Source organism: Chiloscyllium plagiosum, chromosome 5 (assembly GCF_004010195.1).
Source record: "Chiloscyllium plagiosum isolate BGI_BamShark_2017 chromosome 5, ASM401019v2, whole genome shotgun sequence".
NCBI classification, from domain to species: Eukaryota; Metazoa; Chordata; class Chondrichthyes; order Orectolobiformes; family Hemiscylliidae; genus Chiloscyllium; species Chiloscyllium plagiosum.
Genome location: NC_057714.1, coordinates 5,440,639 through 5,455,710, shown reverse-complemented (window position 1 = coordinate 5,455,710; position 15,072 = coordinate 5,440,639). Strand labels below are relative to the sequence as shown.

Here is a 15,072-nt window from a genome sequence, read left to right as displayed (position 1 = left end):
AAGAAAGAGAGAGAGAGAGAGAGAGAGAGAGAGAGAGAGAGAAAGAGAGAGAAAAAAAAAGAGAAAAAAAAGAGGAGAGAGAGAAAGGAGAGAGAAAATAAATAAACGAACAGGGAGTCGGGAAAACAAGAAACAAATGTGAAGTCTGTCTTTAAAAAAAAAGGTGCAAAATGTCAGAAGCTAATTTTAAAAAAAAAGGAAAATTACTCCAGTGGATGCTATTGCAGTGAACAGGGTCATTTGTCAAATTCACATCTGCTGTCAAATTCAAGATACAACAGATAGGGTAGTAACTGCCTGGTTAAAAAAAATTACCAGCTTCATGCTTATGTGATGACAATATACTGGCTATAACCTCAATTAGCTGTTGAAGGTAACAGCTGTTTACACCAAACTGCCTGCATTATTTTGGAAAATAAATGGTTTGTTCACTTATGCCTACTGTTTTGTGCCAATTTTAAATCACGCCTTGCATTGTGACCTTAAAATTGTAGGGTTATTAATTGATGATATTAATGAAGTCCAAATACCCCATATGGCAAATCAAACAGATGTGAGGAAGAAGGAAAAAAATGAGCTCCCTACATTCAAGAACTCAAACAAAACTGACCTTTGGCTTAGGGACAAGTTAAAAGAAGTGGATCTGGTTGAATAAGAACAATGCTGTGTCTAATTCTCAACAAAGCCACTCATGCAAAGTATACAAAGTTAAAAATCAGAGCTGAAAATGTGTTGCTGGAAAAGCGCAGGTCAGGCAGCATCCAGGGAACAGGAGAATCGACATTTCGGGCATAAGCCCTTCTCCATTCCTGAAGAAGGGCTTATGCCCGAAACGTCGATTCTCCTGTTCCCTGGATGCTGCCTGACCTGCTGTGCTTTTCCAGCAACACATTTTCAGCTCTGATCTCCAGCATCTGCAGACCTCACTTTCTCCTCAAAGTTAAAAATCACACAACACCAGGTTATAGTCCAACTATAACCTGTTGGATATAATCTCGTGTTGTGTGATTTTTAACTTTGTACACCCAAGTCCAACACCGACATCTCCAAATCATGTGAAGTGTATCACACTGAAAAGATACACATTTGACGGTCTTTATAAGAGAGAGAAGCATACAGTACAAGAGCCAAGGAGTTTTTGCAGAATCCACAGAATAGCTTACCTGTAACTATGGCTTCTTACTGTGCACACAAGGGGATGCAAACATTTCTACAGATTTCAGAAAAGGCTTATCAGAATACCTCCAGAAGTGAAGGACGACAGAGAAGCAGGGCTTGTTCTCCGTCAAGCCAGGATACTCAAGGGCATTTGATGGAGATGTATAAAATTATGGAAGGTTAGGTTGAATAAATAAAAACTGTTTCTGATGGCTGAACGAACATAAAAATCAGACGGCGCAGATTTAACAATGGCAAAAACAAGTACCATGACAAGAAACATTTACACAAAATTAGAACTCTGTGGGAAGCTAGGGCAGTGATTGCTGGGCCTCTTGCTCAGATATTTGTACCATTGATAGTCATAGGTGAGGTGCCAGAAGACTGGAGGTTGGCAAACGTGGTGCCACTGTTTAAGAAATGTGGAAAGGCCAAGCCAGGGAACTATAGACCAAAACTCTTGATTCCCATAGTAAAACAAGAATCTTTCAGCTTTAAATATACCCAAGGAGTCTATCTTCACAGCTCTCTGCGGCAAGGGGTTGCAAACAGACAAGTCTCAGAGAGAAGAAATTCCTCATTTCAGTCTCAAATTGAGCCCTTTGTTTTGAGATTATGCCCTCGGTCCTGGACTCTCCCATGAGGTGGGGGAAGCATCCTCTCAGCAATGACCCTACCAAGTCCTTTAAGAATCCTATTTGTTTCAACGAGATCACACCTCAATCTTCTAAATTTCAATCAGTAGAGTCTCAACCTGTTTAGCCTTTGCGCGTCACACAGTCCCTCCATACTGGGGATCATCCGAGTGCACATTTTCTGAACTACTCCCAATGAAATGATATGTTTTCTTAAGCATACCAAAACTGCTAACAGTACTCCAGATGCGGGTTCACCAGCACCTTATACAGTTGCATTATGACCTCCCTGTTTCAGCCTCTTTGTTGTGGAAACAAATTTAAATTAGGTGCTCAAAAGGAAATTGGATAACTGTTGGGGAGGAAACAAAAAAGAAAAGGAATGGAACTAGCGGGGGGGGGGGGGGGAAGGAGAACAAGTGTGGAGTGGTGATAAAGTTATTTGCACTAGAGAGAATTGACAGATTTTATTGATTAAAAAATGCCTCCTGTGCCAGTTTTATATTCCACAAGGCTAGAAATGCATCCTGAAAGCACGTTATACAAGCTGCTAAGGGAGAAGTGCAGTAAGATGTGGAGCCTGAAAACAGAAGCAACACCAGAGTCTATGGCCTCTGTTTCTGGCCCTGCTTTGATAAAAACCGATGCTCACTCAAGGGCAGGGAATAGGGTGGGTGCAATGTCTGCAAATTAGAACAGTGGCTCAGATTTCAAATCTAGGAGAGGTAAAACTAAATCTAGTGCAGAAGTTAAAAATGATGCAATTTCATTTACACGTGAAACTTTAAACTCTGTGGAATCCAGAATAAATCAGAAGTTGACAACAAGTTAAAAAAACAACACATTAGTCATGGGTTTCTTTAATCTTCATGTAGATTGGGAGAATACAATTTGCAGATTAAGCCATGACATGGAATTCATGGGCTGTATACAGTGGTTGTTTTCTAGAACAACTTTCAACTCCAGATCAAACTGGCTTCACAGAATCCCTACAGTGAGGAATAGGCCGTTCGGCCCATCAAGGCCACAATGGCTCTCTGAAGAGCATCCCACTCCCCATCCCTGTAAGCCTGCATTTCCCAAGGCCAATCCACCTAAACTGCAACATCTTTGGAATGTGGGGGAAACCTGAGCACCTGGGAGGAAACCCAGGGACACAGGAAGAATGGGCAAACTCCACACAGTCGCCCAAGGGCAGAGAGGCCGAGTGAGGTTTGCACTCGCTGCAAGTTCAGAAGAATGAGTGGGAACCTTACTGAAGCATAAAAAAAATTCCAAACGAGACTTGATAGATGCTGAGAGATATTTTCCCTTGCGTTCTGATCTTGGACTTTCTTACATCGTTTCAGATGGATCTCCCAATTCAGACAGGTGAAAAAGATATTTCTTCTGAGAAGGCAATGAATCTGTGAATATTTTACTGCAAATGGGGTATAGGCTGGATTGCTAAATAGGTACAAGGTTGAGATAGACAGATTTTGAATCCATAGGAGAAGAGAATCGCGGGATTAAGGCAGTAAATTGGAGTTGAGGATTACCGCGTCAGCAAGGATTTAACTGAAATGGCAAAGTTGACCACTCCTGTTCCTCAGTCTTATGTCTAACTTCTGATATTCTGGAAAACAAGCTTCAGGACTCCTCACAAAATACATTCAAATTTGTACCTTCAACCTCTTTCAGGTTTTTGTGTCCTCTCAATTCAATTGAGAATGGCAGATTCAGATAACATTTCAAAGGTTCAAAACCCACATGGCCAATCGTTTTCACATTATAGGCCAACTATCAGGGCCGTTGGAATTGTCAGTACACTTGAAAGTTTTGCCAGTTTTTTGACTTTGCAAGTATGGGCTTACAATATCTCATTTGTCACAACTTTAATACCTTGAGCCTGCAGAGTGTGAATTAACAGTTTGCAAAATGATATTGCACTCCAAAACTAAAATGGCACTCCTTTCTATCAATAGCTATATATTCACAGAACTACACGCCAGTGACAGTGACTCACTACCACTCACAAGATCTCTTCAATATTGAGTCATTCAGATCCCCTTTTGAACACCTCTTGTGTGCTGAAACATGGTTTGAAAATCTTGGGAAGAATTATACCAAAAATGCCCTTCGAAATAAACAGGACAGATTTTAAGAAACGATTCTACTGGAAACATTTCCTACTGTAACACCTTCATTAGCAATTATACAATGCAACCCCATCAGAGACGATAAAATACTTACAGATGAGGACAGAAACTTAAATCAATCTTAATTTTTTTTAAGCTAGAAGAATTTACACTATCCACTGCCCAAAATCTGCATCGTGTTGACCACGCTCATGAAAAGTCACCCAGCCTTAAACAGTAGTCTTTTATTGTTTTAAAGACGTGTCATTTGGAAAGAACGAGTTCTTTATCTAAAACAAAAGGTACAGAGTAATTTTGTTTTATTGATGTTTTAGACAGAGGTAAAATCACTCTGGACATTTGCTTTGGTTAAAACTGAAACACTTCTGCATGCTCCTCTTCCTATTTGTTCCACTGGAGTCAATGCATTCCCATCAATACCCATTTCCTGTGACAGAGAAAAAAAGTTAAGTCAGAGCTTCCTCCAAAAAAAAAAAATCACAGAAGCTAACACCAACTATTGTTTGCAGGATCCACAAGAAACCCTTTTCCTTTGCCATTTTTGTAAACGGCATGCCATCAGAACTAATTGCCCAGACTGAAATTAGACTTTCAGAAAGCTCCCGAAGGGCTCACGTTCAAAACACCGACTCTCCTGCTCCTCAGATGCTGCTTGACCTGCTGTGCTTTTCTAGTGCTACATTTTTCAACTCTGACTCTCCAACATCTACAGTCCTCACTTTCTCCTCCTTCCAGAAAGCTTTGACATCCTAGTTGATCCACAGTTAGCATTATCTTTTTCTCCTACCCTGCCCCCTGTAAAAACACCATCCCATATTCCCAATTCCTTCGCCTTCACCGCATCTGCTCCCAGGAGGACCAATTCCAATACTGAACAACCCAGATGGCCTCCTTCTTCAAAGACCGCAATTTCCCCTCAGACATGGTTGACGATACTCTCCACCGCATCTCCTACACTTCCCGCTTCTCAGCCCTTGAACCCACCCCTCCAATCGCCTCCCCGCTTCTATCAGCGTTCCGGAAAGACCACTCCCTCCCCCCCCCACCACAACCCAACCTCCACTCCCGGCATTTTCCCCTGCAACCGCAAGAAATGCAAAATTTGCGCCCACACCTCCCCCCTTACTTCCCTCCAAGGCCCCAAGGGATCCTTCAATATCCATCAGAAATTCACCTGCACCTCCACACACATCATTTACTGCATCTGCTGCACCTGATGTGGCCTCCTATACATTGGGGAGACAGGCCGCCTACTTGCAGAACGTTTCAGAGAACACCTGTGGGACACCCGCACCAACCCCAACCGCCCCGTGGCTGAACACTTTAACTCCCCCTCCCACTCTGCCAAGGACATGCAGGTCCTTGGCCTCCTCCATCGCCAGATCATGGCAAGACAACACCTGGAGGAAGAGCACCTCATCTTCCACCTAGGAACCCTCCAATCACAAGGGATGAATGCAGATTTCTCCAGCTTTCTCATTTCCCCTCCCCCCAACTTTTCTCAGTCCCAACCGTCAGACTCAGCACCACCTTCTTGACCTGCAATCTTCTGCCAGACCTCTCTGCCCCCACTCCCTCTCCGGCCTATCACCCTCACCTTAACCTCCTTCCACCTATCGTATTCCCAGCGGCCCTCCCCCAAGTCCCTCCTCCCTACCTTTTATCTTAGTCTGCTTGGCACACTCTCCTCATTCCTAAAGAAGGGCTTATGCCCGAAATGTCGATTCTCCTGTTCCTTTGATGCTGTCTGACCTGCTGCGCTTTTCCAGCAACACATTTTTAAGCTATTATCTTTTTCATTCCTAAGATGTACCACTTCCACATCAACCATTTCTAAACTAATCAGATTTCTAACCTCCATTTCTCCAACTTGTCCAAAACTCTGACTTGGAAAGCCTCCTACATTCAGATCTGGCAGCAATTAACACCATAGATATTAATTGACTGAAATTAAAATGTTACAATAAAGTTTTAAAATTCAACATTTCCAATTTGCTGTGCTGGGCAGTGAAGTGGAGAGGAGAATAGGCCACAGCTCTCAAGGATATTTAATGCTTCCTTCTATCTGAATAAAAGTTTCATAATTACAGCCAACCTTAGGTGTTCTTGGGCAAAGATATAGCCAAGTGTTCTTGTCACTGGACAGGTGCTGGAGAAAAGTGGAGTCTGCTCAGCAGCCAAACTCAAAACAGAAGGTCTATTTGACAGCATGTCAAAAAGAAGGTCAGTACCATCAACAGCAACAATATAAAAAGAGAAGTTGCTATGGTGGTATCAACAGGTGGAGAGTTCACACAGTGTGCAGCAAGAAATCCACTATTCATTTCAAAGAATACACCACTGAAGTCTGAGCTCATTTCACCAGGTGGCCTCAGACATTTGGAGCATCTGAGAAGACCTAACACATGCTGGCCAAATACTTCTAGTGACTGAAATTCATTACACCCTTAAAACGTTTAGAATCTGCATCATTCAAGGATGTTATCGGAGACAAAGGGGGTTCTTGCTGTTCACTGAAACAGGCATATAACTCATTGTTTGCAGGGCTGTGGGTTGAGAGAGAATCGCTGGAGTGAGTGAATATTTAAGTCACCTCACTAACTGGTTTCCCACGGGAGCAGTAATTCAGAAACCCAGGTAGCATTCTGTGAACGTAGGTTTCGAATGCCACTAATGGCAGCTGGTGGAATTTGAATTCAGTAGCAGTCTGAAGTTTGAAGATCATGAGAACCATGAAAGCATTGTCAACGCTCATTAAATCTGATTCACTGATGTCCTTTTGTGAAGCAAAACTATGCTTACCTGGTCTGACCTACCTGTGGTGCCAGGCCCACAAATGAGGTGGACTCTTGACTACCCTTCGAAATGCCCTAGCAAGGTTGCTTCAACCACCAGAAATAGTCTGAAGACAAATGAAACCAGAAAGGACCACCTGACATTGATCTAGTCTTCTTTATTAACATCTGAGGGCTAGTACCAAACGTGAGACAACTCAAACGAATCAAACAGCCTGACAATCAGTCATTCTCAGGGAGAAAGTGGGAACTGGAGATCAGAGTTAAAAAAAAACTGTGGTGCTGGAAAAGCACATCAAGTCATGAAGCAGAGGAACAGGAGAAATCGCTGAAGATTGGTTTTTCCTGATGAAGAGCTCATGCTCGAAACGTCAACTCTCCTGCTCCTCGGATGCTGCCTGACTGGCTGAGCTTTTCCAGCACCACACTTTGACACTGAAAAATCACTTTCACACAATCAATCATTCTTTAGAAACAAACATTCTGCACAACACCACTGGGTGTGCACTGTACCACCAGTGATACAGTACTGGCAGCCTTCAATATGGACTCCAATCCCCATGAGGTCTCCTCACATCCTTAAAGGAAACCTAATTACTACATATTGTCCCCTTTTGGCTGGTGAATAATTATTCCATATTGAACACCATTTGGTGGAAACAGCGAGGGTGGAAAAGGTGTAGATTGTTCTCTGGGTGGGGACCTTCATTGTCCAGCCCTGAGCAGGTCAAGACTGAAAGGCCATAGGTACTAGATTGTGGAGTGGCATGGTGTCTCAGTGACTAGCACTGCTACCTCATAGCACCTGAGTCCCAAGTTCAATTCCAGCCTCGGGCAACTGTGTGGAGTTTGCATGTTCTCTGGGGGTTTCCTCCCACAGTCCAAAAGTTACAAGTTAGGTGGACTGATCATGCTAAATTGCCCATTGTGTAAAGGAATGTGCAGGACAAGGGTCTATCCATGGGAAATACAAAGATAGAGCAAGGAGGGGAGTGCTGGGTGGGCTGCCTGTTGGAGAGTTGGTGTGGATGCAGTGCGCTAATTGCCTGCTTCTCCAGTAAAGGGATTCCATGATTCTGACGCAGCAGGTGCTCAGAACACCAACAAAAGGAAAACATATTTGATCTCAGCCTCACCAATCTGCCTGCTGCAGATATCTCCATAAAAAGTATGAGTGACCACTTCACAGTCCTTGTGAAAATCAAGTCCAGTCTTCACCTTCAAAATAGCCTCCATGTTGTGTGATACACCATCCACCTCGCTAAATGGGACAGACCTCAATCAGATCTTACAACTCAGGTCTGAACAGCTACACTTACAGCAGCAGAGCTGTATTCAATCATAATCTGCAAACTCAACACCCAGCATATCCCCCACTATCACAACCAACCAAGCCAGGGAAACAACACTGGGTCATCCTGCACTCCTCTTTGACAAGCAAAGAGCATCACCAGCATCCTTAAAAATGAAATGTCAACAGGAACCAACAGTACAACTTGTAGGTTAAACAGCAGAAGCAGCAAATGATTGCCAATGCTAAGCGATTCCACATACCATAGATCAGATTGGTACTCTGCAGTCCTGAGCTAGATATTGCAAAGGTTGGGAGCTCTGAAAACATTCCAGCAATAGTACTGAATACTTGTGCTGCAGAATCTGCTGAGCTCTTCCAATAACCTACTGCAATGGCACAGTGGAAAACCTGCCCAAATATGACATTTACACACAAAAAAAAAGGACAAATCCAGCTAGCCAATTAGCACTTTATTATTCTTTTAACCATTAAAGTGATGGGATGCGTCAGTGTTACCAAGCAGCATGTGCTTAGCAATAACCTGCTCACTGACACTTCATCTGGGTTCCAACAGGGCCACTCAGTTTCTGAACTCATGACTGTTCTGTCTGAAGCATGGACAAAAATCTGTTAAATTTGAAAAGGAGAGAGTGAGTGCCCTTGATACCAAAGTCACATTTTATCAGGATTGGCATCAAGGAGCCCTGGCTAAATTAGAATTGATGCGAGTCAGGGGAAATTTCGCTGGCTGGAGTCACGCTCAGCACAAAAGAAGATGGGTGTGGCTGGAGGTCAGTCATCTCAACTCGAAGACACCTTTGCAAAAGCTCCTCACAGTAGTGTGCTAGACCCAACCATCTTCACCTGCTTCAATGACTTTCTGTCCATCATAAAATAGTTGAGAGAGAGAGGATATTCACAAAATGATTGCGCAATATTCAGCACAGTTTGCAACTCCTCAGATAGTGAAGCTGTCCATGGCTAAATGCAGCAAGACTTGGACAATATTCATATTTGGGCAGATGTGTGATGCAAGTATCACTTGCCATTTAAGCAATGACCATCTCTGATAAGAGACAGACATTCCAACCATCATTCCATAGTCATTCCATTGAGTGTCATCAGCAAATCCCCACTATCAATATCCTGAAAGTTGTGATTGATTAGAAACTGAACTGTACTGACCATTCCAATATTGTGGCTACAAGAGCAGGTCAGAGATTAGAAATCCTTATTAGCAGCTAACCTCTTGAGTCCTCAAATCCTGTCCACCGTCTGTGAAGCACAACTTTGGACTATGGTAGGATACTTCCCAGTCACCTGAATGACCTCAAGTACTGAGCAAGTAAAGGCTGGGTATGGCTGAAATTAGAGTGGCTGAGAGGAGTGTTGTAATGGAATACATTTGGCACAATGAAATTAAGTGGCGATACCCCACTGGAAATGAATCAGCAAGTATATACCCACCTTCCTAGCCTAGTTATTTCATGTTAGTAAAGTTATTTTCTGTTCTACATCTAAGAATGGGTACAATTCTCCTGCTGCTCACTTCCTCAGCTTCCTTCAAATGACATTTTCTTGGCAAAAGCTGTAACTTTCTTCCCATTATAAATCAAGTCCTGCCTATTGCCAACAGCAACTTCAGAGATTCATCATTGAATCTGGATGCTGCCTTTGTCTGTTCTCAATGCATCTGTTCCAAACACCTACCAACTCTTCAAAGTTCATTTTTATCCTGATGCTTTACTTCAAATTAAAAAAAAAGATGTCATGCAGGAGTTTATCTCAGCCATTGCACAACTTGGGGACACAAACCCAGAAGTCAACATTTTTTACTTTAACTTCAAGCTGATGAATTGACTTGACTAAGTTTGTGCACGCAATTACATCCCACACTTAAGTCACGCTCAAAATAATGTTAGTGTTTTTGACTCTCAAGAATCTTGAGTAATTATCCACAAACCCCTCAATGGTTTCAACTCCCACACCTCCATGATGTTCTGAATCCTTCCAAAAAAACCAATCCTTCCACTTCACCTTCTGTGCATTTTTCTCCTTCCATTACTGGCAGAGTCTTTAGCTGACTCATACTCACAGAAAGCATCTATATGAAGTATTTCCTATTAAGTGAGAGACTTATTTCACAGCTCACTAACTCAATTATTGCACCATGGAGCAGTCTAGCTCTTCCCCAACACCCATTGAAATGCTTTCACTTCAGTACTTGGAGCAAGTTATCATGTCCACAGTTTTTAGAAGTACATCACGGCATGTGTATAAATACAATCACTAAGGAGCAGCAAGGAATAGGGTCCACCGATACTCATTCTTCCTTTGACCACATACTGTATATTGAAGCTAGTTACAGTGTCTTACTGCCTTTCTGCCACAATAACCTGCCTCAGCGCAGGCCAAAAGGGGCAGCATGGTGGCTCAATGTTAGCACTGTTGCCTCACAGAGCCAGGGACTTGGGTGCAATTCCAACCTTGGGTGACTGTGTGGAGTTTGCACATTCTCCCCTTGTCTGCTTGGGTTTCCTCCAGGTTCTCCTGTTTCCTGCCACAATCCAAAAATGTGTAGGTTAAGTGAATTGGACATGCTAAATTGCCCATAGTGTTCAGGGGTGTGTAGGTTAGGTGCATTAGTCAGGGGAAATATATAGTAATAGGTTAGGGGAATGGGTCTGGATGGGATGCTCTTCAGAGGGTCAATGTGGACATGTTGGGCCAAAGGGGCTGTTTCCACACTTCGGGATTCTATGATTCTAAGATTAAACCTGGACTGGTATAAGTCAGTTTCATATTGGCTTGTACATGAGACACCTTGGGGAGCAAAGCAAGATATTCTGAAATAAATTATAGTAAATGTTTAGAAAATAGCTTATTTTGTCAAATTCAACTGAGTAAATTGACTGAATGGTATTTCTAAGAACTGACTAGAAACAATTAAAATGCAACAGATATTTGAAAGTGTTTTACAGCACTGACATAATGTGCTAGCAAACTCACTGACTCATGTGTTTCATTCCCCTAAGCCTCATATCATTAAAGTGGTCTCTTCTACATTATATTGATAGTACACTCAAAAACTAGATAATATATTAAAATTGCTGCATATATTGCAGGCGCTGCATTTGACCCAAGCAATGATAAAGACCACTATATCCAGGGCTCCTATATTGCTCTGCAAGTTATACAACCATAAATTACCCCAGACTGTCACCAAAGTTATAATTTTGTGAGAAAAAGAATCTTAACCATTCAAAATGGATACAGCTACTCACTCTGTCCCATGTTGCAACTTTTTCACGCAGAGAGTGGTACATGTATGGAATGAGCTGCCAGAGGATGTGGTGGAGGCTGGTACAATTGCAACATTTAAGAGGCATTTGGATGGGTATATGAATAGGAAGGGTTTGGAGGGATATGGGCCGGGCTCTGGCAGATGGGACTAGATTGGGTTGGGATATCTGGTCGGCACGGACAGGTTGGACCAAAAGGTCTGTTTCCATGCTGTACATCTCTATGAGTCTAATCTCCTGGTAGTCCTGAAAATCTCTTCTCATACCCATCCAATTCCCTTTTGACAGCCACAGTTAAATGAGTCTTTATCACACTCCCAACAATGCATTTAAGAAACTAACCACTTACTGTACAAAACTGTCTTTACAACATGTTGCTTTTTATCCCACTCACATTAAGTATCTGGCTCTGTTTCTTTCTTCCAATGAGAAGAGTTTCTCCTCATTTACCCTCATGATTTATGATCATCTCTTCTCCAAGGACAACAGCCTCATTTCTCCAACCTATTCATGCAACTAAAGTCTCTCATCCCTGCGAGATTCTTATGAAACTACTTCACAAAATTTCTTTGCATTCTTCATGAAATATTGTGCCCAGACTGGACAAGATGCCAGATAATGTCAAACCGGTGGCTTATACCTTATATACAAGGCATGCAACTGAAACTTGTATTGACTTTGTAAAATGCTACGTATATCAATTGTCTGCTCATAAATCTTATATTAAAGGCATTTGCACAGAGTAATGAAACTTCTGTACCAAAACCTCTACTGTACTTTCAAAGCCCAGCACATTACTGACTTTAAGAGCAAACACTTAAAAGAAAGCACTTGAATGTTGTACAGTCCAACCTCCCAAGATGGCCCCCCAAAAGCTTATTGAATACGCTGGAGCGCAGCATTATTGGCACATGAAGTTATTCCTTGGAAGAGAATCTACAGAATAAAAATATATCTTGCAAAGATACTCACCATTTAAAAAAGTGTTATCCCACAAATACTATGAACAACAATAATGCTAACTTGAATGCTTTACAGCATTGGTTTCTAAATTATCATCTTCACAGCATTCAAGTAGGTCTCCACAATCAGATTCACACACTTTTCTGAAATTTTTAAAATATTTCTATTGCCAAAATAAAATTTCTTCCCTGATAAATTCTCAGTTTTTCTGAAGTTAGGAAGGGAAACCCACAGGAATACATTAATAGCCACAGCAAGTTTGAGAATCATCAATTTACATTCAATTAATTAAAAGAACACAGCTGCCTGCAGTGACCTCCTGCTTGCATTGCAACATTTCAGCTGTGAAACGCAGAGCTCACTCTGCTCTACACTTTAGAGAATTAAGGACCGATATCATTCCATTTATTCAGTTGCTATGAGATAAGTTAATCATACATCATAGCCAGGTGGTTGTATGATGTAACAGCCTTGCCTCAAATAATACACCAAATTTCCATGATCAACCGTCTCTTCATTGCTATCAATTTCGTCCCCTTTCTGCAAAACGAAACGTCTGCAACACAAATTCCCAGCTCGGCGAACAGAACCACTACAACGAGCACCCGAGCTACAAATCTTCTCACAGACTTTGAATTTTGTACATAATCAAGTTATCGGATTGAGTGTAGTTTACAGAAGAAAATGAAAATTAATGGGGGGAGGGAAGAGGACAAAGAGGACAGAAATTTAAATACAAATAATCCAATTGTTTTCACTAAAAAGGGGGTGTTGCAGAAAATGAAATACTTAAATATGGAAATGCAAATAAAGAGTGGAGATAGGAAGAGGAAAAACAAACACTTTTAGGAGAGGAGAGAAGAGGGAGGTTGGCAGTAATAAGTCTTAAGGAAGAAACAAGGATGAGTGGTGGAGGGGACGGAGAGGTAGAGAGAAGGGGTCGGGAGATGCGCCCTGAGGTTGCCTGGAGCGGGTGGAGAGTGGGCACCTGTGGGCTGATCGGAACGGGGCTGGGAGCAAGGTCAGACTGACCCCGCCCGCCGCTCTCACAACAAGCTGCTGGCTGGCGGTCGGTACACAACATCTCTCTCTCCCTTCTCCAGCAGCCTGTGGCAGGACCCACCCAAACTCGGGGATGCAGCAAGAGACAGCGAAAGCTGCTGGTGTGTAAACCCTGCCCGCTTGCTCGCTGGCCAAAGACAAACCTGACTCTGGCATGGCGACAGTCTCCCATCTCCATCCCCATCCCTCACCATCCGAGGCTGGTGTCGGAGGAGAGACTGTCCAGCTCCACCCTGCACTTAGCCAACGCAAGCTGCATTCGCTGTGCTCCGGGAAAGGGGACGGAATGAGCTCTCTGTGTGTGTGTGTGTGTGTCTGCCTGCCCCTTACCTGAGCTCCGAGCGGTCTCTACAGCTCCTGGTCATATAACCGCAGCATCCGGGCGCGGACCAGACAATGCAACACGGGCAGAGCCGCAGAAACGGTGCTCTGTCTATTCACAAGTTGTCCCCCTTCAACATAGCGGTGCACCCCCTCCCTCATTCAAAAAGTAACCCAGTCGCCGTTCAAGGGGAGGTGCTCCCCACGCCGGAACGTTGCTGATCCCATCAAACAGGCAGCAACTTACTCCTCGCTCTGCAGCGCCGTCTGCTGAACCTGCCCGTCTGGAAATAAAGGACTGCCTGCTAAATGTCACTCCACGGTTGAATAGAATCCCCACCGTTTAATAAAGGAGAGGGCAGGGGGAATGACAGACCAACTAATCTGTAGTTGGGAAAAAATGCGAGAGTCCGTTATAAAATGTAATGGGAGAGCGCTTGAGGGGGAAAAAAGTGACACGATTGGATAGTCAGCATGGATTTACAAAAAGGAAATCATACTTGAAACCTACTGGACTTTTCCAAAGGTGTAATTTGATAAGGGGGATCCTGTCGATGTGGTCGACTTGGACTTTCAGAAAGCGTTCGCTAAGGTCCCACATAAGAGATTAGCATGTAAAATTGAAATTCGTGGGACAGGGGTAATGCACTGCCATCGACAGAGAACTGGCTGGCAGACAGGAAACAGAGTAGGAATAAATGGGTCGCTTTCTGAATGTTAGACAGTGACCTGCAGGATACCATAGGGATCAGCGTTTGTACCCCAACTATTCATGACGTGTATTCATGATTTAAATGATGGGACTAAGTATAATATCTCTACGTTTGCAAAGCTGGGTGGGAGGCTGAGCTGTGAGGAGGATGTAGAATTTGTGTTACTTGGATAAGTTGAGAGGCAGATGAAGTACAATATGGATAAATATGAGCTTATCCACATTGGTAGTAAAAACAGGAAGATGGATTATTAACTGAAAAGCAATTGATTGGGAAAGGGGAATGATTGGCAGTGAGACCTGGGTGTCCTTGTACACCAATCACTGAAAGTAAACAGAATCAAAGAGTGTGGTGCTGGAAAAGCACAGCCAGTCAGGCAGCATCCAAACAGCAGGAGAATCAAACAGGAAGGGGCGTGGGGTTGGGGGGGAGGTCGCTGAGAATGTGATAGGTAGATGGAGTTGGGGGTGAAGGTACCTGTCCATATTCCTTCCCACCTATCCGCTCCACCCTCCTTTCTGACCAATCACCTTCACCCGCCTATCACATTCCCAGCTACCTTACCCCCAACCCCACCCCCTCCCATTTAGCTGTCAGCCCCCTTGGGCCACAAACCTCATTCCTGATGAAGAGCTTATGCTCAAAAATGTCAATTTTGCTGCTCCTTAGATACTACCTGACCGACTGTGCT

General features: G+C 43.2%; 1 protein-coding gene across 4 annotated transcripts in view; it reads right to left on the bottom strand.

Moving 5' to 3' along the window:
• LOC122549676 (secernin-1-like) overlaps positions 1-13,936 on the bottom strand; it is an 83,721-nt gene extending 69,785 nt beyond the window's left edge. Inside the window, exon 1 of one of the 4 annotated variants that reach the window (XM_043689515.1) lies at positions 13,916-13,936. Coding sequence is in view for 2 of the 4 variants with exons in the window: in XM_043689513.1 (XP_043545448.1) it covers positions 13,491-13,531 (41 nt within the window). In the remaining 2 variants the exon portion in view is untranslated. The other 3 variants (XM_043689514.1, XM_043689513.1, XM_043689517.1) reach the window with 3 other exon arrangements.
• Between the last annotated feature and the right edge of the window lie 1,136 nt (positions 13,937-15,072).